The following is a 23266-nucleotide window of genomic DNA, read 5'->3' on the forward strand; positions in this document are numbered from 1 at the left end:
CACCAGAGACGTTTTTCCTATCACGGACAAATCAAATTACTGGTTTTGTGCTCCATCTGCAAAGCAGATGATATTTCTTCACTTTTAGACACTTGCAAAGCTAAAACAACAAATGTTTGTCGTTTGCTTTGGGATTCTTGAGCACACAATTTTCTGATACTTTTGTGGTAAGAACTAGGACTTACTCATATGAATCACGACTCCAGACAGGCTTTATCTTCTATCAAAGACTATAAGAAATCTAAGGCTAGGAAAATGCAGCTTACTGAAAACCATACTATATATTTGACAATCATATCATTTCTGAAGATTTTCATGTGTTCTACCTTCAGGTTATTAACATCCTGCAGCAAGTCATCCCTTCAGCCTACAGGTCTGTGGAAGAAGTAAGTGACGTATGAAACCGGATGAAATTAAATTTTACATCTATTCACTCAGGATCCTGATGAGTGATCCACAGGAAGAGGTAGAAGATGGTGAATTTCACAGAGAATGCAACTGAGAAGTGCACTATCAATCATGATATCCACCAGATGTTATCCCCTGTAGTGTACATATTTGTATTTATAGTAGGCTTGCCAGCTAACTGCCTGTCACTGTACTATGGGTATTTACAGATCAAGGCTAAAAATGAATTGGGTATCTACCTTTGCAATTTGACCATCGCAGACCTGCTCTACATATTTTCTTTGCCTTTTTGGCTTCAGTATGTTTTACAGCATGACAATTGGACCTATGATGAGCTGCTGTGCAAGATTTGCGGCATCATCTTGTATGAGAATATCTATATCAGTGTGGGCTTCCTCTGCTGCATCTCCATTGACCGCTATCTCGCAGTAGTGCACCCTTTTCGGTTTCAGCAGTTTCGGACAATGAAGGCTGCTGTGATTGTGAGCATCATTATCTGGACCAAGGAAATCATGACATGCTGCTTTGTCTTTACACATGGGGAAGTCAGTATGGACGCTGATAGCCATGTGGTGTGCTTTGAGCACTACCCCATCAAAGAATGGGAGCATAATGTCAATTACTACCGCTTCTCTGCTGGCTTCCTTTTCCCCTTCTTCCTTCTGGCCTTCTCATATTGTGGGATTTTACGAGTTGTCCACAAGAGTCCCGGAACTCAAAAGAAAAAGAAAATCCAAATTAAACGCCTGGTTTCAAGCACTGTTTTCATTTTTTTAGTTTGCTTTGGACCATACCACATCCTCCTGGTGGTTCGAAGCTTACTGGAGAACAGCTGCTCGTTTGCTGAGAAAATATTCAATATTTACCATGTTTCCCTCCTGTTGACTACTTTTAACTGTGTTGCTGATCCAGTATTGTACTGTTTTTCCAGTGAAAGCACTTACCAGAACTTTGCCAAGATGCGAGACTCTTGTTTAACATGTTTAGGGTATCTGAAGCCTGAGGCAAAGGAATCCTATCCACTGAACACTTCAGAACCCCTCAACAGGCCACAGCATGAACAACAGCCAGGGTTATTGCAAGTATCATCTGATGGTGGTGAAATCAAGGACTCCTCCACAACTAACATGAGCGGCCTATAGCAGTCATCAAAAAATAACACTAATCTAAAATTTGCAGCTATGGCCATGTGAGTGTATCCATCTGAGTCATCCATGTACTACAGTGTTACCTCCCAGAGGCTTATTAGAAATGCAGTACAGCGAGGTTGTTTCTGGATATGCCTGGGCCTTGGCAATAGTGAGGAAAGTATGCACTGGGTCAGCTCAGTTCCAATCGTGGTTTTGTTGTCCTTGGGGCACCACTCAAAAACCGTTGTCCTGATGACTCCATTGAATGGAATAAGCTACTATTCATGGTATGTGGTTCTGTTGAATTTGTCTTTAACTGTTTGCCCCTGTAACATCTAGAGAAAATAATTCTCGATAAGCTGTCATCGTATGTTGAAAAGGCTGGGGACAGAACAAATTAAATGTCCCCATATGTACTTTTAAAAAGAAAAAAAAGTATTTCTATAACTCTGAAATAACTTCTCCTTCAGCTGGTGGTGAGGCCTGCAAAGACTGTGCCAGAAGCAGCCTCCTAAACTCGCCAGTCCAATAATATGAGATGTTTTGGGAGAAGATGCCCCGCATCTGTTGAGCCCTTCAGTCTGTTGGTTGACTATTGAATCTCAGACTGTTGAACCTCATTGTAAGGTTCCTATTGACTTCCAAAGTATGAGAACTCTTGGCTCCAATAATCTGGGAGGTTGTTAGTATGTGAGGTGCTTTGAACTGATGTGCTTTTCTGAGTCACTGTGTTCAAAGACAAATTTAGTTACATCTGAATTCTGCTACACCTACCTAAGGTTTGTGTCCTTTGCGATTTGTATGTCTTGTGCAGCACAGACCATGCAGGCAATTAAATAAAAATACAGTTGTTAGGGAAACTGGTAAATGGATTCTGCTCCCACAGATACTATAGCTTGTGGTTTGGTCATTGTTCAATAAATGCAGTATCAGAAATATGACGTATGAATGATCTGTGTTTCCTGGTTTAGACAGAAACAAAATACAGGAATGAGCAGAGATAATGGCAGTTGGTGCATGTTGTGGTCTATAGCAGTGTTTCTACCACTCTCTCCTCTTCAGTTTGTTTGTTTGGGGTTTTTTTTCCTGTATTATACTAATGAATCCTGTATACTTCTGCTCATCGTACCTTCTTGTATCTGTAACTGTTACACGATGAATATTGCTTTGTCTTTTCACTTCACTGGTTTCAAACTATTCTTGAAACACTTCTGTCTGTGCAGCCTGGAGCTGATAACTTCCAGCAGGACGATCAGGTTTGGGTTGTTTGGTTTTGTTTGTGAAATGTCAAAAGATTCTCTAGGCAGCCAATCTATTGCTGATGTCTCAAGTACGTCATTATAAAACAGCCCTGCTTGTCATCAGTTTCTGAAAGGAATATATTCTAATGGCTGTCTGGAAACCACCTTGAGAGTGTTGAGAGTGCAATATTGGAAGTACTTAGGGGATGTGTTTAATAAAGAATGTTTTTATTATTTTCTTCCTATATTTGTTCACCCTGTGTTTGAAATAGCTGTCTCATGTGTTTGGCTTACAGTTTCTGTTTGTGTGACTGCAAACCTTTTCCTCCCTCCTCCTGCAGAAAGGGTTCATGTCTCCAGTCCCAGGAGGGGATTAGGTTTGCTTAGGTTAACATTTGATTTGTTTAATTATTTTACATTTCTTTAGACTCGGACCCCTCACCAAGCTGGATTAATGCCCTTATACATGCATGTTTTTTTCTTTGGACCTTTAGTGCTGTTTAGCTTTACTTTCTTTTAATCTTTCCTCTAATCTCCTGTGTGTACCAATGGGATGGCAAGGATGGGGCTCCCAGCCACCCTGGTGCTGTGCCACTGTGCTGTTAAGCACTGAGCCAACCACTTGGACTCCCATGACTGTGCAGGCTGTGAGACACACACATGGTTTGTTCTAGGAGGAAATATTTATTGTCCTGTTTACGCCTTACTTCTTTACAGCTACCCATGTTGTTTAAATTAGCTGGAATGCAGAGCATGCTGTAGTACACGGAATTGTCATCTGAGGGATTAAGGCTTATTTGAGTTGGTTCTTTGATGTGGTCAGCTTTTGGTCAGCTGCAGCAGCTTAAAATCGGATGGAAACTTGTGTAACAGTCCAATATTCTTCTTCAGTTCTCAACATTTAACCTGCTGACCCACAACAGGAGTTGTTGTTTTGGTTTTGTTTTCTTATTTCTATGAAGGCAATATTTTCCCGTTTTTTCTTCTGTATTGTAACTGTTAGCCTTAGGCTGCAGAGCTGTAGGGAAAAAGGTAACTCTCACTCAGAGCCTTTCTTTTCATTGCAGCCAGGACATAATCAATCAAGGGTCCTACTATGATTGCTTGCTACACATTGCAGTCGGATTAAACACGGCGCTTGGGACTGCACGAGAAAGGATTTTTAAAACGTGCATTATAGAAAAAGTGAAATAAATTATTACATTTTATATTTTCTATTTCTTAATAAAATCTGATTGCTAAAACTTGTATTTGGGGGAAAGAAAGAGAACAAGCTTACTAAACTAATATTTTTTGACAGAAGTTAATATTCAGAAAGAATAAGACACATTGCACCTGTTAGTGTAACACACAAGTAAGCTTGTAGCACACAGAAGAAAATCCGCTGTGTCTTTTCCCAGTCAGACATTTTTAAATGATGCCTATTTCATTCTGTGGGTTCTGTGCAGCAGTGGATATATGCTGTCCTGGGAGTTACTGCCTTTGGCAAGAAGCTCAGCTATTCATAAGAAATATTTTACTTAATATAGTTTGGAGATTTCTAAAAAAGAATATTAATTAGTGTCTAATTGTGAAGCTTCAAAGATAGTTTTACTGCAACTTCCTACAAGAAGGCTTTAAGTAAAATGAATCTAAAACAAATGATCAATGTATAAAATAAACTTTGGGAGTTTTGGTGAATCTGAATGTCTAGCAGCAAGTCTAGCATTAAGATTTCTTTATCTCATACATGTTCAACTGTTCTAAGTCTTTAAGGGCTGTGTATCCTCAAGGATTTAGAAGATTAATGTCCAAAGTGTGCTAGTGTTTGTGCTACAAACTGTTTTTTCTTATTCTCAAAAAGTTATGTTTGCCTGACATAAGAGAAGAAAAATAAAACTCACCTGCTGGAAAGAAATGTTAGATAAAAGGTGGTGTTCACTGCTGGAAGTTCACTGTCCTTTGGAAAAGGCAGTGGCTAAACTGAACTGCCATTCTTACTCTGGTAAAGCACAATGGCTTGATGCTTGCCTTTTGTACAATTATAATCATTTTATATTGCTAAGGCATAGGTGCCTGAGAGGTGCAGTGTCAAATATACCCTGTCCTCCCTGCTGCAGCAAAACTTCAGCCCTGGCACTCATCTGGAATTAAAGTAAAATCCCAGCTTTAAATGACAGGAATCAGGCAGAATTCACAATCAGTTGTCATGTACTGGTTCAGCGTTACTAGGCCTCTGAGTTCTGCTTCACTCATTCTTGTCAGGAGCTGAATTTCTATAACTGGAATTCATGTAAATGTTCATTTACATAATTCTATTTAGTATTGAATGTTTTGTTTAATTTCTAATGATGCTTTAATTTCTAAGCATTATTTTTTAATCACTTTGTATTTAATTAATTTATTCTTAACAATAGGATACCCAGAAATGTCTACAACCTTTCAGTATTACCTAGAAAAGGACAAAATATACAAATGGCAAACTACTAACAGGAAGGAGGCAGATGGCACAGCTTAACATTTGTACAGAAGCCCTGCAAGGCTGACCTTACTGTTATTACTTCAGGTAAAACTTCCCTTGCTTTCTCACACTTCCACAAACTACCCACCACCATAAGAATACGATGTTAGAGGGGCTACAGGGAGCGTGCAAGGGAGCTGTATTTAACTTTTATTACTGTAACGTTTTCTGGGGTTTTTTTGGTTTGCACCTTCTCTCTCCACTGCAACTGTTTTCCCCACCACAAGGTATTTTTAAATCCAAGCTGCTACAACTTCCTGTTGCAGTTGCAAGGTTAGTAAAACAGGAACAGCAATGCAATAATATTTCATTTTAATGAGAAGCTTTCTTTGTAGAAACCAGGTCACCTCTTAGTTTATGCTAAGATTTAATATCCATTCTCCATTATAAAATTACAGAAAAGAAAGTTAGACCAAATCATTATGATGATTCACAGAGATGTTGTAAGGGTAACAGTGAAAGGTTGTGTGCAGCCAAGACACCAGAGATGAGAAGTCATCTTTTCATGATCTTGTACACCCTGTGAAAGCCTAGGGAAGAAGGCAAGAACATGGGAGCAACTCTTGACTTAGGGGCAGTCACTGCTGTGCTGTTTCTTGGAGCTTTTCAATCATAGCCGAATGGGTGTTGTAGAAGGGCAGCCCATCCACTTCCATTTCTAGACTGGCAGTTTTTCCACTGCGGACTCCGTGCTGCACAAGTGTTTTCAGAAGTTTTTCCTCCTTATAAGCCAAATAAATAGAATATAATTAAAATCCTGAATCAAACAAGAGCATTCATCAAGACTTTTCATTCTGAGCACATCCTCCAAATTTGTTTTGACAGCAATTTGCTAGCACCCTTTTTTCCTTGCCCCGAGGAGTATGTATAGCATCTGAAACTTGAGAAGTGTAAAAAGGCTTATATTCTTGACTACTATTTAAGTAATGAATTATATTGTTCTCCACACTCCCTCAAATGACACGTTAGTGTCAGTTCAGAAACATGAATCCTTTTTTGCCTGGCTTCAAGTTCCTACATTGCACAAATCAGAACTGGAGGAACTTCCACTGAAAGCATCTAAAAAACTACCTGTAGTTTCCCCAGCATAGCAGCTGGCAGCATCTTTAAAGAAAAAAGAGAAGGAAAGGGAATACATCAGGGAAAAAAAGGTAGAGAGAGTACTTGAGTAGGTGGCACAAATGCTTTTCTTTCCTGCTACTTCTGTGATCTCTGCATGCCTTTTTCTCTCTGTCCTCCTTTTTTCTATTGATTTTATCAGTCTTGTTGCTTAGGAAAGGGATGGGGAGGGGAGAAACCTTGAAATTGTGTTTCCTTGTGATTGTCTGAAATAGCAAATACTTTATTTAGAATTGCAACTTAATTTCATGTTTGTAACAGTTATTTTCTTGCTTAACAGTAATGTAAGTAGATAACAAAGCATGTTCCAAGTTGAGCTGTTCAAGGGCACAGCAGGAACAGACCCATTTGTAGGGTCTGCCAGGGTTCACTGAGCATTGAGAGATGAAAACATGGGATAAAATCAGCTCTGAAAAAAAACCCTACTGTTTCTATGAACAGTGAAAATAGAAGACCTGGTTTCAGATGGAAGTATTTCTAACATAAAATGGTTTGCTTTTCATTTGACATGAACTGTACACAGTAAAACTCTTTCTACTGTCTTAGCATTTACTACAAAGAGATTTATTTCTCTAATTCTGTTAATAACGCTCTAAGAAAAATAAAAAGCCTACTCCCATCCTAGCTTCCCCCTGCCCCCATATCCTGTGGTAATTTACAGAAGATATCAGAACAGCCATCTATCTCCGTCTTTCTCCCTTCCTTTGCTAGGAATGCCTTTCCCAGTCTTTGGTGCACTGTTCTGTTTCCAGTTGTGCAAGACCCTTCTTTGACAGAAATCCCTACTGGAACAGCCCTACCAGTGACCTTGACAAGCAGTTTTATAGGTTTAAGTACTTCTTGTTTGATATTCCTATACAACAACTTCTAGCAAAGTCCTGGACATAAATTACCAATGAAAAGCTTTTAAAGTTAAACTGTCCAATATTCTCTTGTTGAATGTTATCTTTTTTTCCTTTTTATTTTATCTTTTTCCCTAGGAAGACTTCTAAACCATAAAGAATACAACAAGTTTAGATCTGAATTTAGATACAATATGGCTATTATTTTACATAATGCGGTATATGGAAAAAATGCAACCATTTCTGAAAGGATTAAAGCACACCTTGCATGGCCAGTGAGCTGAGAAATTAGTATAATCTGGTAACCTGCTTTCTGAATGCACTTTATAAAGATTTGTCTAATATTTATGAGTAATGCATCCTAGTTCTTAGCTCCAACGAAGTTAAATAAAGCTCTGGTCTTCTACTGAATAGAAAAATATACAGTTACATGGGGTCAGTCTTGACATCATGCAAAATACAGCGATGATATGGTTATTGAGAAAATGATATGGATACAGTGGTTGCACAAAAGTGCTACTTTATAATTTATAAAGTTTTAAATATACTTCATCTGCTATGATATGAACGATCATATATATGAGTGCAAATGTAAGCACCTGCTATTTCTGCGTGAGAGGTTTTTCTTAGCACTGAGTATTTATGTGCAAAGTGGCAAATTAAATCTCTTATGTCACAGAAGACACACCTGAATGGGATATGCAAAATACCATTTCTAATTTGAATTGTTTTGCCTACATATCTACATATTTGAGCACTCTGTTCTGCTTACATGCTTATGTGGGGAAACAAGGCTTGCTTGCTTGCTTGCTTAATACTATATAACTATGCCTGATAAAACATATTATATCATCAAATGCTATTGTTTCCATTTGTGAGGCACATACACAATGTACAGTACACTTTTTTAGCTGTAAAGTGCTGCAATTTTCTCACCATTCTCTAGTAAGTAACTATGTTAGGAGTGGGTAACTAGAAATATAAATAAATAGAAAAATTGTTAGTTTGCAATTTATTCAAGAAACAAACTCCCTTGTGAATGACAGAACTAATAAAAATACTAAAATAAATGTCATCTTTATATATTGCTCATTTATAAAGAAACTCATATTCTTATAGGTCACAATTTCAAAATAAATACTATACAGTTTAGTTATTAGCGTTAATAAAAATTCAGTAAAAGAACAGCTGCCTGATACTTTAACCTGCTTGGGAGATGCAAGGAAATGCAGAGTTGACTGTAGGTATATGTATGAATTAATATATTTCCCTACAGTAATTTTAGTAAAAGTACCACAGAACATCTGAAACCACATGATTCAACTCCACAACTGAAAGGTAAGTAAAGAATGTTTAGATCAAATTGCTTCTTGCTCATTGAGTTCTCAGCAAGGAACTAATGCTTTGCAGTACCCTTTATTAAAATACACATAAAGACCAATGCACACAGTTAGAACAACCTCAGCATTCTGTTCAGTGGCAATGGAGAGCTCCACAGTTCTGGGCTTTGTTGGAGTGTGATCCTGACACTGTTTGAGCATGAGGCTGCAGAGAAATAGCATTTCAGGGGAAGTATTAATTTAATAAGTATGATCTCTAGTTTTCATGGAAGGAATACTGATTTTGGAAGAAAAATAGAAGATTGTAAGAAAGCTGTTTGGTGCTTAAGCACTCCTTCAAATGTCTTCTTTCCAACTACAGGCAGACAGATACAAAGACCAAGGTGAGTGCTTGTGGTGGTGCTCTTCATCTTCCTAGGGTAATCATTAGAATATTAAAAGAAACTGGATTGGGCAGAAAGTAGCCATATAAACATAAATGGTTTGAATTTTTTTATACTAATGGAGTATGTGAACACTAATGTGTTCTGCAGTCTTATGCACTGTTTACTCTTGTGTGATTTGTAATTAAGGATATTGTATTCTCTTGTCAGACATTTTGTAATTTTCTCTCCACCACAAAATGCTTTCCATTAATTTTATCTCAATAGATTTTGCTATTGCACTTTCAATAGCCCATTCCCGTATTGTTATCAATACTCCAGCTGTGTAACTTAGTAAAATAAAAGCAAGAAGGATTTCCTGTATAGAACATCACATTTAATTACAGTATCTTATTACCAGGAATTTTGATCATAGTAGTTTTTAGGGTACATTAATTTAAATGGCAAAACCAGTAGATGTAACTGGAAAAAGACACTGTGATTTACCTATTTATGAAAAAGATTGCACAGAAAGGTGCCATATGCTTTGTTAAGTTAAAGGGTAAGAGGCTTATATGGCTATGCTAAATGTTGGGATTGGTTTAAGTTTTATGATCTTTGGATGAAAATTCAAAATAGCAATAATTAAAAAAGTAAGACCTACTCTAAAATACTTTAGAGGTGCTTTGCTGTAATTTCACACAGAACATCCTGTCATCTCAGGAGAAATACTGCACTGTTGTGGGCAACATCTATGGTAAACAGATTACATTCTGCTTAGTATTCTTGGAGGTCGCAGACTTGGTGGTTTTGTCCTCCTAGTCTCTATAGAGGTACTCTGCCAATAAAAGTGAAGTTTGAAGTTCCTAAGTTGTTATAAATACAGTGGAACAAACGTTATTTGATTTTTGAGTGTGTGCACACGTATATATATTTTAAACATTCCCAAGTTAAAAATGGAGCCACATGCTTAGCAGGATGAACACAGATCAGAGTCATTTCTCACCCCTCTCAGTTATTTTACTTTTTCTCAGTCTTGAAACCGTTGCATTCCCAGAATATCATGCTGTTCCAAGCGGCGTTAGTCAAAACACATTTAAAAATACTCATCTGCAAATCTTCCTCCAACTTTAGTTTAGAACCATTCAAAACTAATTATAGAAAGTTTCCAAGATAACTAAAAAAGGTGGAAAGATCCAGAAGGACAGGTGCAAAGATCAGAAGTATGAATTGGCTTCTGTATTAGAACTGTGACTTTTGACTTTGGAAGAGAGGCAGCTACAGAAGGCGACAACAGAGATTTATAAATCATGAATGAGCCTAAGTAAGTGAACTGGGAATTTTAGTCACTGTATTGCAATACAGGGATTTCTTGTACTGCCCATAAAATTGTAGCACTGTCTTTTCTTGAAGCCACAGCACATAGCATTCATTTTTTAAGGTTTTTATGTTAAATCTTTCTTAAATCCTTTGAGGAATATTCTAAGTACAGTGTGGCTGCTTGTTCACCAGGGATTCCTAAAATACACCTAAAGACCATGTGAAAGTAAGCTGTTGAACTGGACTAGGCAGGATTTAGCAACTGGTAGCCAATTCCATCTACATGTCATAAGCAAGTCACAACTCCTTGACCCTCCAGAAATTACCTTGGTAACTGATGGAAGTGCCGATAGCCAGACCATCTTGTTTGATAGCCGTGGAAACCCAACAGCTTTCCTCAGATAACGGTCATGTACCTCACAAGTGCTGAGGATATACAGAGCACAAGCAATGGCATAGCCTCCCCAGTTAGAGACCCCTGCAAAAGAGCATCACCATGAAACCAAATTGTGAAAAGCACCCCGACAGTTATTGCAGAGATACCTGACCTGTATAAGGCGCTAGGCATGTACAACCGACTCTCATGGAGCGATAGTGAAATGGAGCATGGTTATGAATGAAATGTTGACATGAATTGGGAACTTTTCAGAAATACATAGTTGCATAAGGTATTAAAATGTTTTCAGTAGTATTTCAGATTGAATTACTGCAAGTTTCCATCTAGCTTAGTTTGTTGTTTTGTCTTTCCAACAAAGTAAAAACTCAAATGGGCATGGACTATAAAACACAGTTCCACTTGGCTTAATGTGAAGCCCATGAACTGTGAGGTCATGTATTACAGCCTGGTGTCTTTTGCTTTTAATCAGAGACGTAGAAGGTTTTGATAAAGTATCCTAAACCAGTGTCCTTGGCATAAGTATCATATACAAGAAGACATTTTAACATAGTTAATATCCAGAATTTTTCTGTGTGCTGTTATCAAATTGGACTACACAGTCATCTTTGACACCTTCTATGTCAAGGCTGTACTGGAGATCATTAGATCTGAAACTTGGTGTAAGAAGTTATCTCTGCTGCCTGCTAACCTTTTCCAGAGATGCAGAATAGCAAAATTTTCAAGAATTGTGGAATTTGGATTAGTGCATGTAGTTCTCCATGCTTAAATGTGTCCAAGCTCCCACTTCCCTTTGCAGGACCTGGGTGTGACAGTCACTTTCAAAGTAAAACCCATTAGAATTGCCAAAACAGCCTCCCTGGATAAGAGCAATATGACTGACTTAGGGTCAGAGCCACAGAAGCTCATCAGTTATAATGAGAATCCCTATGTGCATATACATTTTAATTCCCTGCAGTCTTCCTTGTTATTTTATTTCAGATGTGATTTTTTCAAGAATATTCAGGATTTGTCCAGCTGTTTCCAATTAAATTCACTTTCTTCAGGGAACATCTTAAATTTCAGTTAGTCCTCCTGGGGATGTAGTTGCTTAATGCTTCAGAAAATTGATGTAACATGGAGACATCTGCTAGGGATGACTTGATTACACAAAGAAAAGGCCAATACAAGTTAGCTGGACAGACAGATGTCAGTTCTATTCTCAAACATTAGCAAATCTCCCATTTCCCCCAAAAGATCACTTACCAGCTACAATAGTAAAATCAGCTTCCACATCACAGGCTATAACATCTCCGTTTTTTATGTGCTTCTTTACAGCATCTTTTATTTTGCCCATCCCTAATTCATTTCCTCCATCTCCAACACCTTTATTAAAAGAGAAGACCGAATGAGTATGAACCCAGCATAAATAACAATCCACATAGAAAGCACCCAGTGTCTTGCGCAGAGCTGCTGTGAGAGTTTGTAGCTTGATTTATCCTTCTTCAACAGAAGCGTCTAAAACCAGAAGACTGAATGAAATAACTGATTGCACAATACCTATCCCATGCAAACCTGTAAGTATATAAATGAGATGTATGCTGCACTGGTGCATGCAAAAGAAATCAAGATTATCAAGTGTTCATGAGCTGCAGGCAGAATTAAGATAGTAAACTTTACTTCTGGAAGGCCTTAAATGAGTGTTCTATATAATGCATTATCAGAAGGACATTAGACAATTAGAAAATAGATCTAAAATTAACCCGAGAAGTTAGCCTACTCTTCTACAATAAAGCAAGCATGAGAACTTTGGCTTGCTACAAGCTTTAATTAAGAAAAAAAGATTAAAAGTGGCAATTATTGCAGAAAGATAAGCAAAAATATACATAAGGACTTCGGCAGAAGTAGAACTTTGTGCCCTGGCAATCTCTTCTACACCAATCCCTGTCATGTCACAAAGACCCAAGCCTGTGTACTACTACTGTTTTCATTTTTCCTAGTGATTTATGAAAAAAAATTAGCTAGGTGGTTCTTTTGGTTTGTTTGTTGGAGGTTTTTTTTAAGTGTTTTATATTCAGGGTGTGGGAACTTGATTTCTGTTGGTCAAGTAAAAACATGATGTATAAAAAGCACAACTCAAAACATCCATTTAAATGGAAATTAATGTTTCTCTTTCACCTCTTAGGATAAGTGGCATCTTCTCAAGTTTGAAGAATTTACAGAAAAACCCTGGTTAATGTCAGTGAAACAGAACAGTGAAGAGCTCCAAGTCCTCCCTGCAGCGTATTTGAATTTGAAATGTGACTGGGCTCTAATGCATAGCATGTGTTACAGGAGAGACATTGCAGTATTTGTAATTTACACTTCAAGCCCTGAAAATGATAAATTTTACATGCATAAATATCTCACATAAGTCTGTAGCAAATTCCTTCTTTAAGTGAAATTCAAAGTTATTTTTCAGCAGCATTTTTTTATTTAAATCCTTAATTCTATATAGTTAAGGGAAGCATAACTGAGTGACACATAACTAGCATGAAAGGATTTGCCATGGAACAGCTGATTTTTTTTCTTATCTGTTCACTTTTGGTGTTGGAATTTCTAAAATCTGTTTGCTGGTAGTACTTTTCAAATAGGTAATGACATAAGTGTGTACCTCGTATATGCATATGGTAGTCACTACTGTGCTGCAGTATGGGTTTTGAATGAACCCGCATATTTTAATTTTCCTCATATTCAAAATCCAAAATTTTGCTCTTAGTATTCTTTGAAAAGGCTAAAATGAACTACTGTCCTTTCAAGATTATCAACAGTTTAACTCAGAAATCCTAATCTGCTGCTCAGGGGATTTTTTGTATTAGACTTGCTTTGCTTTTTCTTGTCTTTGTGGTAGTCCTGTCACCAGGATGGTTATGCAGTTGGTAGATCTACTGCTGTAGGTGTATCCCATTAGCATTACACTGGGAGGAAAGGAACACCACACCAAATATTTTTCTGTACCATTTGTCTTCTTATTCTTCTACACGTTGGCAGAGGACTATGTTCTACTGCAGATTTCCAGAGTGAGATTCACCTGGCAAAATATAGCCATCTCTACGCATGAGCCAGTCACTTAGACTTCTTTTAAAGTCAGCAGAGAAAAACACACCCTTCAAACATTCGGTTCATTTCACCCCACAGCAAATATCTCAAATATAGATGTCTGAAAATAGAGATGAACCCTCTTCTCCTAAAGGCCTGAGTGCTTTCCAGGAAGAGGAAAAATAGTTCTGTCTATCTTCCACACAAGTTTTCATGACTACATTGGTTTCTGAAACTACATTCATGAAAAATCCAGGAAATGTCAGTCTTCTGTGCTAAAAATCGTTTGTATGAAAGGGAAAAATGTAACCACATATTTTTTCATGCAGTACTTTGGAAAGCTTTTCATTAGCTCCTATATAAATAGCATATAGCTATGTCAACTGTGTGACAGCTGAACAAAATAGCATGTGATTTCAGTGACATCTCTTAATCTTTTATTCCAGTCTTTTGTGGAAAACGAGTCTTCCCAACCTCAGCTGTTCATGTCTTAGAATCATAGAATAGTTAGGGTTGGAAAGGACCTTAAGATCGTGAAGTTCAAACCCCCCTGCCATGGGCAGGGACACCTCACTCTAAACCATATTACCCAAGGCCTTGTCCAGCCTGGCCTTGAACACTGCCAGGGATGGAGCATTCACAACCTACCTGGGCAACCAATTCCTGTGCCTCACCACCCTAACAGGAAAGAATTTCCTCCTTGTATCCAAACTAAACTTCCCCTGTTTAAGTTTTAACCTATTACCCCTTGTCCTATCACTACAGTCCTTAATGAAGAGTCCCTCCCCAGCATCCCTATATGCCCCCTTCAGATACTGGAAGGCTGCTATGAGGTCTCCACGCATCATTCTCCAGGCTGAACAGTCCCAACTTCTCAGCCTGTCTTCATGCAGGAGGTGCTTCAGTCCCCAGATCATCCTCGTGGCCCTCCTCTGGACTTGTTCCAACAGATTTATGTCCTTTTTATGTTGAGGACACCAGGACTGCACACAATACTCCAAGTGAGGTCTCACGAGGGCAGGGTAAAGGGGCAGGATCACCTCCTTCGACCTGCTGGTCACGCTCCTTTTGATGCAGCCCAGGATACGGTTGGCTTTCTGGGCTGCAAGCGCACACTGCCGGCTCATGTTCATTTTCTCATCAACCAGCACCTCCAAGTCCTTCTCCACAGGGCTGCTCTGAATCTCTTCTCTGCCCAACCTGTAGCTGTGCCTGGGATTGCTCCAACCCAGGTGTAGGACCTTGCACTTGGCATGGTTAAACTTCATGAGGTTGGCATCAGCCCACCTCACAAGCGTGTCAAGGTCCCTCTGGATGGCATTCCTTCCCTCCAGCGTATCAACCGAACCACACAGCTTGGTGTCATCAGCAAACTTGCTGAGGGTGCACTCAATCCCAGCGTCCATGTCGCCAACAAAGATGTTGAACAAGACCGGTCCCAACACTGATCCCTGAGGGACACCACTCGTTACTGGTCTCCAGCTGGACATTGAACCATTGACCACAATTGTTTGTGTGCGGCCATCCAGCCAGTTCTTTATCCATTGAGTGGTCCACCTATGAAATTGATGTCTCTCCAATTTAGAGACAAGGATGTCATGTGGGACAGTGTTGAATGCTTTACACAAGTCCAGGTAGATGACATCAACTGCTCTACCCCTGTCCATCAGTTCTCTAGCCCCATCATAGAAGGCCACCAAATTGGTCAGGCAGGATTTCCCCTTAGTGAAGCCATGCTGGCTGTCACCAAGCACCTTGTTGTTTTTCATGTGCCTTAGCATGCCTTCCAGGAGAATCTGCTCCAAGATTTTGCCAGGCACAGAGGTGAGACTGACTGGTCTGTAATTGCCTGGGTCATCCATTTTCCCCTTCTTGAAAATGGGGGCTATATTTCCATTTTTCCAGCCATCGGAACTTCACCTGACTGCCATGATTTTTCAAATATGATGGACAGTGGCTTAGCAACTTCATTCGCCAGCTCCTTCAGGACCCACGGATGGATTTCATCAGGTCCCCTGGACTTGTGCATGTTCAGATTTTTAATATGGTCTCGAACCAGTTCCTCTCCTACAGTGGGCCCAAGGTCTTACTTTGTACATTCCTGAAGGTTGCTGCTTACTCCATGTCTTTTCATGATATTGGTACCCATACAATTGTGGGCACTGTTCATGATTTGTCTGGGGTCAGACTCCTAGATCAGATGCCAAAACTTGGCAGCAATTAATCAGCATCAACCTTCTAGTATTTCTCTCTCCACCTACTAACATAGCATGTCGTTGCCACTGAGCACACTACATAAAGACTTTTGTAGGCTTAAAACTTCATCTTTTTAGTATCCTCTTCCAGTATGTAAACTTACGTGAGTACTCTGCCCTAATGCTGTACAATATTTGCATTTTATTTTGGATCTAGACATATGCCTTCAAATTCCTATTGACCATTAAGAAAGTCAAAGGTAACCTGATATCATAATTAGTAGCAATACAGTAACTTTAGTAATGACAGACAAGATGCAAAGGCCACGGCCCAGGCTGATGCTTTGTAAAGGTAGACTTTGGAGGAATACCTTGAAAAAATTCAATAGCCATCACAAAAATTGTAATCAAATTTAAAAACGGACACAAAAAGTTAGTGTGATAGGCAAAATAAGAAATACTAACTGGATAACAGACATTCCAAGAAACAACTACATTATTTTTCTATAGACAATTAGCTCTCCAGCACAGAAATACGTACATGTATTTCATGGGAGATCAGAGCAGATACCTTCATTATCTTTTGAAGACTATGACTTGTTAAATCATTTTCTATGCAGACATCTCTTTAGAGAAAATTCACAGCAGTGGGACACACTGAATCTAGATAACTGCTTCTCTTATTATTCAAAGGCTGGCGGTATTTTTAATTAATGACACTTCTTAGTATATCTGAATATTCAGAGAATGTTTAAACCAAACTAAATTCTGATGAACAGATTCAAATTCTCATCCTGCAGAACACTCAAAACTTTGCGAAATCAATAATATGCTTTGACCTGCTCTGGGATATTTTAAAAGGTTAAGGTGTTTTTATTAAAGGAATTAGGATGTGATGTCATATATGTGCTGCAGAAATCCTTGTATCAAGCATCTAAAATCAGGGACAAGAACTGAAATTAAATGCAGGCGATAACACCCTGAGGCTTTTTGCTAAACATCTTTATGAAACAGTTTTTTCTATCCTTATTCAGTCAATCTTCAGCTTGTTTGCTGAGATAGCCAATAGTGTGCCACCTAAAGTGCTGCTTTTGGAATGCTAAAAGTTATTCACTAGGAATAGAAAAAAATGGAATTAAATCTAAATAAAATGGATTGCCAGTTTGAAGATAATAAAAAAAACCAACAACCGAACACAAACCAACCCAAACAAAAACCAGTGAACTCTTCTGTGGTACAGCTTTTAGATTATTCCAAAAGAGTGAAATCAGACTATGCATTATCTCTGCAGGAGCCCCTTCTTGAAAAACACCAAAACTGAGAAGTCAAACTACCCGTGCTGTTGGTAATGCTTGAGTCCAGAGCACTACAAGAAGAATAAAAGCCAGATCAGCAGACATGTTGTTTCATGACTGAAATCAGCCTGGCATGAGTACTTAGTTCTAATTTTGTGACACTTCTAATTTTGTTTCTAGTATTTATATAGATTATGTGCAGCAAGAAACGTCTTATTGTACAAGAACATTGTACAAAACTTCATCTATATACCTTGATCTATGGCATATTTTTTCAAAACCAGATACAGGTAAGTTTTCAGGAAAAAAAGGACTATTGACAAAAAAAGAGGAGCACCATGTTGACAAAAGCATTCTTATTAGACATATTAGTCAATGCTAATGTAGTTTTGGCAAGAAAGACAATGTAAAGATTATTACTGTATACATATATTTTATTAGAGAAGGCAGTATTATACTAGGTGCAGATATGAAATCCGTGCTTAAGAGAATGCTAAAGGCAAAATAAATTAGGATTCTATCCAGACTGCTGTTTCAACACAGGTGTAACAATCATAAAAATAACTATAATATTTTAATATGTAGTGTTTCAATTCAACAGTAATTTGCTTTCTGTGCTTTCATACATAAAATACAGAATAAAATCAGTGCCAAAACTTACACGTAGAGAAGCGTATATACGCACAGTGATGTGTAGATAAAACACACATCTGGACTTGGTTTTTGTCCTTAAATAACTTTGAAATCAACTCCTTTTTTTTTTGTGGCTCTGAGATCCTTTCAATAGTAACTTACAATTTTTCTCTAGCAACGATCTCTTTAAATTCAACCACAACAAACAGCTGTAGCCTGCAAGCAGTTATTCAGCACCTGACTCCTGTTCCCCTTCACTTCCAGTAAGAGTTTCTGGTTCATGCTTCTCTTGTTTCTGAGAATATAACACAAACTCACACATACCTGTTGTTGTGACTCCTGGAAGGGTTTGGGCAGCTAAAAATAGTTCATCTATGGGATCCACAAGATGTTTAATGTTAACTTTCCTGGCATTGTAATAATTGCCATCAGCAGCCATCCCAGCACGCTCTATTGCTATCAGGTGATCAAATCTGTTTAGAGACAAGTCAAAAAACAGAGAGGAGTCAACGATCTGATTTTCACATAACAAAGCCTTCTGTTGGTTGTTCTTCTTGCTCTGCTTTGTTCCGCTTTTTGACCGTTTGGGATCCAAAGTAAAACTTAGATATTGCTTTGCTATTTCTGAGTGTAGTTCTGTTAAGTTTATTTTCAAATGTTAGTATAGTTTCTTTATAGCTTTAGTGAAAGTCCCTCAAGCCATATTTACCACCAAGAAATGGAGAAGCTCTTGAAACCCTCCTAACCAGCAATCCTTGGGGTCAGCCATCTGGCCTTGCTGTTTTGTGTTAAAATACATAATATCTTGTAAGACAATAGTCTCTGTAAGTGTTTGCAAAGAAAACAAGAAGCTGGTGAAGTGATCTTGGTTCAAATATAGCCTCTGAAGTAATGTTAGTGCAAATATAGTCTCTGCTTACAGTGCATTTCTTGGCAAACGTTCATTTGTTTCTAGTTAAGGAGTTTTTTGGTTTGGTCTTCAGATTTGTGGCATTTTTCAATCAGTTTGTGGCTACTTTGCTAGTTACGAAAATAGATGTACTGCAGATGCCCTAGGTTTTAAACTGAATTCTATTACTCAGTTCTGCTACTGTATGTTAGAATTCTGTTTCTCCAATTTTACTGTCAAGAGTTTATCAGTTCTTCTGAATTATCAAATGTTCTTGTGTGAGGGCATTTACAGTGATTCAGAGACCTTAATCTGGTTGTCTGCTTTAAAGAAATGCTTTAGCTTTTGGGGACCGTGGGATCAAATGAATTAGAAACTGACTGTAATTAGATTATGCATAGCTATAAGCAACATTTAAAAAACAAAATATAAAAAATGAAGACAGTATCATGCATACTATTACAGCATACAATTATACACTAACCTGTGGAAAAAAACAGGAATTGAATGTGTTGAATCAAATACGAGAGTGAAAGGCTTCAGAATAAACTGAAGGCAACTACATTAAAATGCTTTACTAGGAAAGATGAATAAAAATGAGTAACATATGCCTACGTAAAGGGGATGGAATTTGCCTGCTAAGTTATGAAATGTGCGTACAGCTACTTATCAAATTTTCCAGTGCATTAAGCCTAATCACACACTTCATACATACATTTGAATTTTTGCCTAATGTTGTATACTCAACAATGTATATGCAAACAGTTCAAATCAATGTTGAAAAGTGCTTGCATACATCCGTAATTTTGTCTTTGGCTGCCTAAAGGCAATAAGATGATCACCTTCACACTATTACAAACACACGACACTAAATCATATCAGATTCCCCAGTTGTCAGACTTGAGCCAAAGCTCTATAAAGTGAACATGCTCCACAACTCTCTTCCCGGTTCTTTCACAAACTTGGAGGTAATATTTCCCCTTTCTGACTTTCTCACTTATATGAAAACTGGTAAAATTACATGGTGGGTGTATTCGTTTATACATAGAATTAAAGCTGAAATGCTTTTAGAAGTTTTTCCAAGGAAAAGAGCTATTGATACATGAAGTATCATTCTTTTTTTGTCCAACTGTTAAGGATTTACTTGTAACCATTACACCTTCTTAGATCATGGTCATTATTTTCTTATAACTTGACGCAGTAGGGGTGTGACCCATTCTTAATACACATACCTAGGTCTTCTAGGATTCCCATTTTCACACAAAAACATTAAAGCTGAATCAGCACTTTTGCTTTGATAACTCAATAGAGGGACAGGTCTCTTCAGGATTCCTACAGGAAAACCAAATAGAATTAAGATACTATATGGTCCTGGGTTTTTTGGTTTGGGTTCTTTTTATGTATTTTTTAATAACTTAAAAAAGGAAAAAAAAAGTAGAATAGTGAGAATAGTAAGGACTCAGACTCTTTACACAGTTCCTGATAAGATCCCTGCCTCCCTACCTTGAATTAAAATCATTTGGATGTTAGTATTTGTAAATGGAGCACTGCAATACAAAACAGGTCTACAAAGTTAAGAAAAGACATCTAGAATCAGTACCCAGACATATAAGCATTAGCCTGATGCCAGCTAGTTTAACAAGATGTCATGTAGCAGTGCTGATCAGAGCTTAGAGGATGAACTCTGGTTCATTCTCTGGGGAAAAAAAAATGCTATATAAGTGACAGTGAGATTAACTGAAGCAAACCTTTGCAAAACTTGGCAAGCTAAAAACTGAAAACGTGTGTGTCTTACCTAGTTGAACAGCCTCTTCAATAATCTTTTTATTGAGATTCATGGCTCGCTGATCTGTTACTATGGCAACCTCTTTCTGCAAGGCCTGCAATATAGCTGCAATAGCAAGGGCTCCTGGCGGCCCGTCATTCTCTTCCGGTGGCTCATAAGTGAAGTGGGTAGGAAATCCAGTTGTTATCAGCACAGACTGAGCATGGGAGATGGACAGGCAAGCCTTCAGCAGCTCATCCTGGCGGTGCAGATGAATTATACCCCGGTCTCCTACAGAATTGTTTTAAAACAGAGTAGTACACTTCAGTTTATCATTTGGCTTTTGAAGTTTCTGCATAAGTGAACCTGCATACTTTAATGACAAAATGGGTTAATAAAAAAAAGAAAAACCTCTGGTCAAGGCAGGAATTGGGGTAATTTCCTCAGGAAACCTAGGAAGGTGTAGGATATGAGTAATGAAGATAATGGTCTCTGCTTCCAGGTTAAGAATTTCAGTTAACTGGATTTTGAAAATTACGATACCTAGCATTTCTAGGTATTGGTGTAAATAGCTTTTCTGAGAGCTTACTGCATGTTGTTTCCTTTCCTTTGGCCCTTTGCTTTCCTCTGACCTCTGGTGACAATCACAATATTCCATGTCTAGCTACTGAAGCTGGATTGCAACTGAAGCATCCCACATTTTACAGAAGTTTTGATACAGACTTTATATGAGTAAGGTGGTCTTTTGTCTCTATTTAACTCTATCCACTTAGGGAAGAGCTAATATCCAAATAAATTGCACTTAATGAAATTATTAATGAAACTAGACAAGCAAGGTTTCAGAGACATTGAAAGTTACAAGCTCAATATTAGTGGTATCTAGGTGACTGTTGAAAGATCTTGTAAGCCTTCATGTAGTAGAGAACCATGTTATATGACCTTGAGAAACAGATGGGTATTAACAGATATCTCTCAGATATCTCTATTCTCATGGCTAGGTCCCTTAAGAGGCAATGCTGTGTTGTCTCTGTGTGTCTTTCATTGTTCAAACACTTCATATCCCTTCTCTTTTCCCTGGTACTCAGAAACTCAAGTTCACAACACAGTCCTTTCGATTTGCTAGCACTCCTGAAAACCAGGAATACCAGCACAATGTGCTGATATTTATGGGCTGATAACGAGAGGTAAGTCCTCACTGCCTCACATAGTCTCCTTAAACCTTCATCTTTCTCACCATTCTTCTGCCCCCTGCACTTTCCTCTTTTTGCCCTCAATTTCTCCTTTGCCATTTCTTCCTCTGTTCCTCCTAAATAATATACAGACAATATACAGATAGTGAACACAAAAATGTTCTGAACAAAACTTAAGCAACAGAAAGAGAGAATATTACTCTCTGAGAAGTGGGGTATATTAACTAAGATAAAGTATCTACTCTCCTTTAGCAATAATATGAGCTAACTCTTAAGTTAGGCCCTGTATTTCTGCAGAGCACGGCATTGTGCCAAGCTGAACTCCAAAGAGTGGGAAAAGGAGAGGCCTTATGAGTAAAAATAAACAGACCCAAACATATGCACACAGCCCAATCCCAGAGCTTGGGAGAGCTGAGCTGGGCGTAAGCTGTTTTCCACTACTGCCTACAAGAGGATTTCAGAAAATTTATGGGAAACTGAGATCAGAATTTACAGCAGACAGAGGGGCTAATTCAGTGTGTATTTTGGGAATGGCTGTGCTATTCAGTTTGCATTTATTTCCCTCTCATCTTCCTTGTATGCACAAGCAGCCCTACCTCTCAACCTTCTTGTGGTGATCAGGTCCTTTTAGTCCATCGTGTGACAACTCAGCAACGAATATGTTAGCAAAGCTTGATGTAATTCCACCATTCGAGAGGAGTGTTTGAAAACCCACGCAACTACTAGAATTTTCTGGTAGGAGCAAAGTAGTCATGAATGTATATAAAGAGACATGCTATTTACTCAACAGTGGATACCTGTGTAGCTATAACGAGCATGCTGAGGTGTCCAGTATTTTACACACCAATTTTGGTTTTATTCAGTAAGAGTTCTTATTCCCTGTGGGCTCTCCAGTCGGCTGTAAACATTGATCCTTTTGTGTACTTTGAGAGTACACAGTCATCAAGATCAAACACTTCATTACCCATAAAGTTGAATGGTTTTGTCCAGACTCCAATATTTAGCATAGTAACAGAAAATGTATGACCTAGCTATATTACCTCATTGTATTCCACAAAGAATTTTAAAATCTTAAAACTGCATTTAGATTCTTACTGTATTCTTGAACTTTGTGAATACTGAAAAACGCAGGGTAGGTCATACCTACCGCATAGCAAATCCATTAAACAAAGAGAGGTTTTGTTTTTACCTGGATCTATTCCAATTAGGTTCTCTAGAGTCTTTATCTTTTGGGCTGCTTCTGCTGACACAATACTATAATGCAAAGGATCTTGAGAAATACAGTGAACTTGTGGGACTTCTCTTGATGATCTGAATGTGACATTGTCATTCTTTAGGTCAGTTATGAACATGCAGCCAGGAGAATGAGTAAAAGCTAGTGGAGCTCCTAAAATAGGTGAAAAAACTTAAATTAAGCATATGGTTATGGTAATACATTGAAATATCAAAATGATAAAATTGCAAAAAGCCATTTAACAACGTAAGAGTCACTACCTGATGACACTTATATCATAAAAACGTGAGATTTTAAGTTACACAGCAGTAATTTATACAATCTGTGAAAAAAAGTATGCATATACATCTGA

General features: G+C 38.1%; 2 protein-coding genes across 7 annotated transcripts in view; one reads left to right on the plus strand and one right to left on the minus strand.

Moving 5' to 3' along the window:
• The first annotated feature begins 455 nt into the window (after positions 1-455).
• On the plus strand, positions 456-2101 carry GPR68 (G protein-coupled receptor 68). Its single transcript, XM_061359929.1, has one exon. It carries the CDS (start codon positions 474-476, stop codon positions 1548-1550), a length of 1077 nt encoding a protein of 358 aa, XP_061215913.1. The 5' UTR covers positions 456-473; the 3' UTR covers positions 1551-2101.
• DGLUCY (D-glutamate cyclase) overlaps positions 1014-23266 on the minus strand; it is a 58450-nt gene continuing 36197 nt past the window's right edge. For 5 of the 6 annotated variants that reach the window (XM_061359924.1, XM_061359925.1, XM_061359926.1 and 2 more), the window contains 7 exons: positions 22870-23067; positions 20521-20781; positions 19958-20057; positions 18161-18309; positions 11902-12021; positions 10589-10740; positions 5575-6001 (listed from right to left, as the gene is read on the minus strand). In XM_061359924.1, coding sequence (XP_061215908.1) covers positions 5858-6001; positions 10589-10740; positions 11902-12021; positions 18161-18309; positions 19958-20057; positions 20521-20781; positions 22870-23067 — 1124 coding nt within the window. In that variant the 3' untranslated portion in view covers positions 5575-5857. Of the gene's footprint in view, positions 1123-5574; positions 6002-10588; positions 10741-11901; positions 12022-18160; positions 18310-19957; positions 20058-20520; positions 20782-22869; positions 23068-23266 lie in introns of those variants that run through there. The other variant, XM_061359923.1, reaches the window with a different exon arrangement.

This window comes from Neopsephotus bourkii, unplaced genomic scaffold (assembly GCF_033783945.1).
Source record: "Neopsephotus bourkii isolate Nb327-2 ecotype Australia unplaced genomic scaffold, CSIRO-AGI_Nbou_v1 NB_998, whole genome shotgun sequence".
Taxonomy (NCBI): domain Eukaryota; kingdom Metazoa; phylum Chordata; class Aves; order Psittaciformes; family Psittacidae; genus Neopsephotus; species Neopsephotus bourkii.

Bases quoted from the DNA above. Each gene is read 5' to 3' on its own strand.
- GPR68 (XM_061359929.1), top strand. From the start codon at position 474: ATGGTGAATTTCACAGAGAATGCAACTGAGAAGTGCACTATCAATCAT.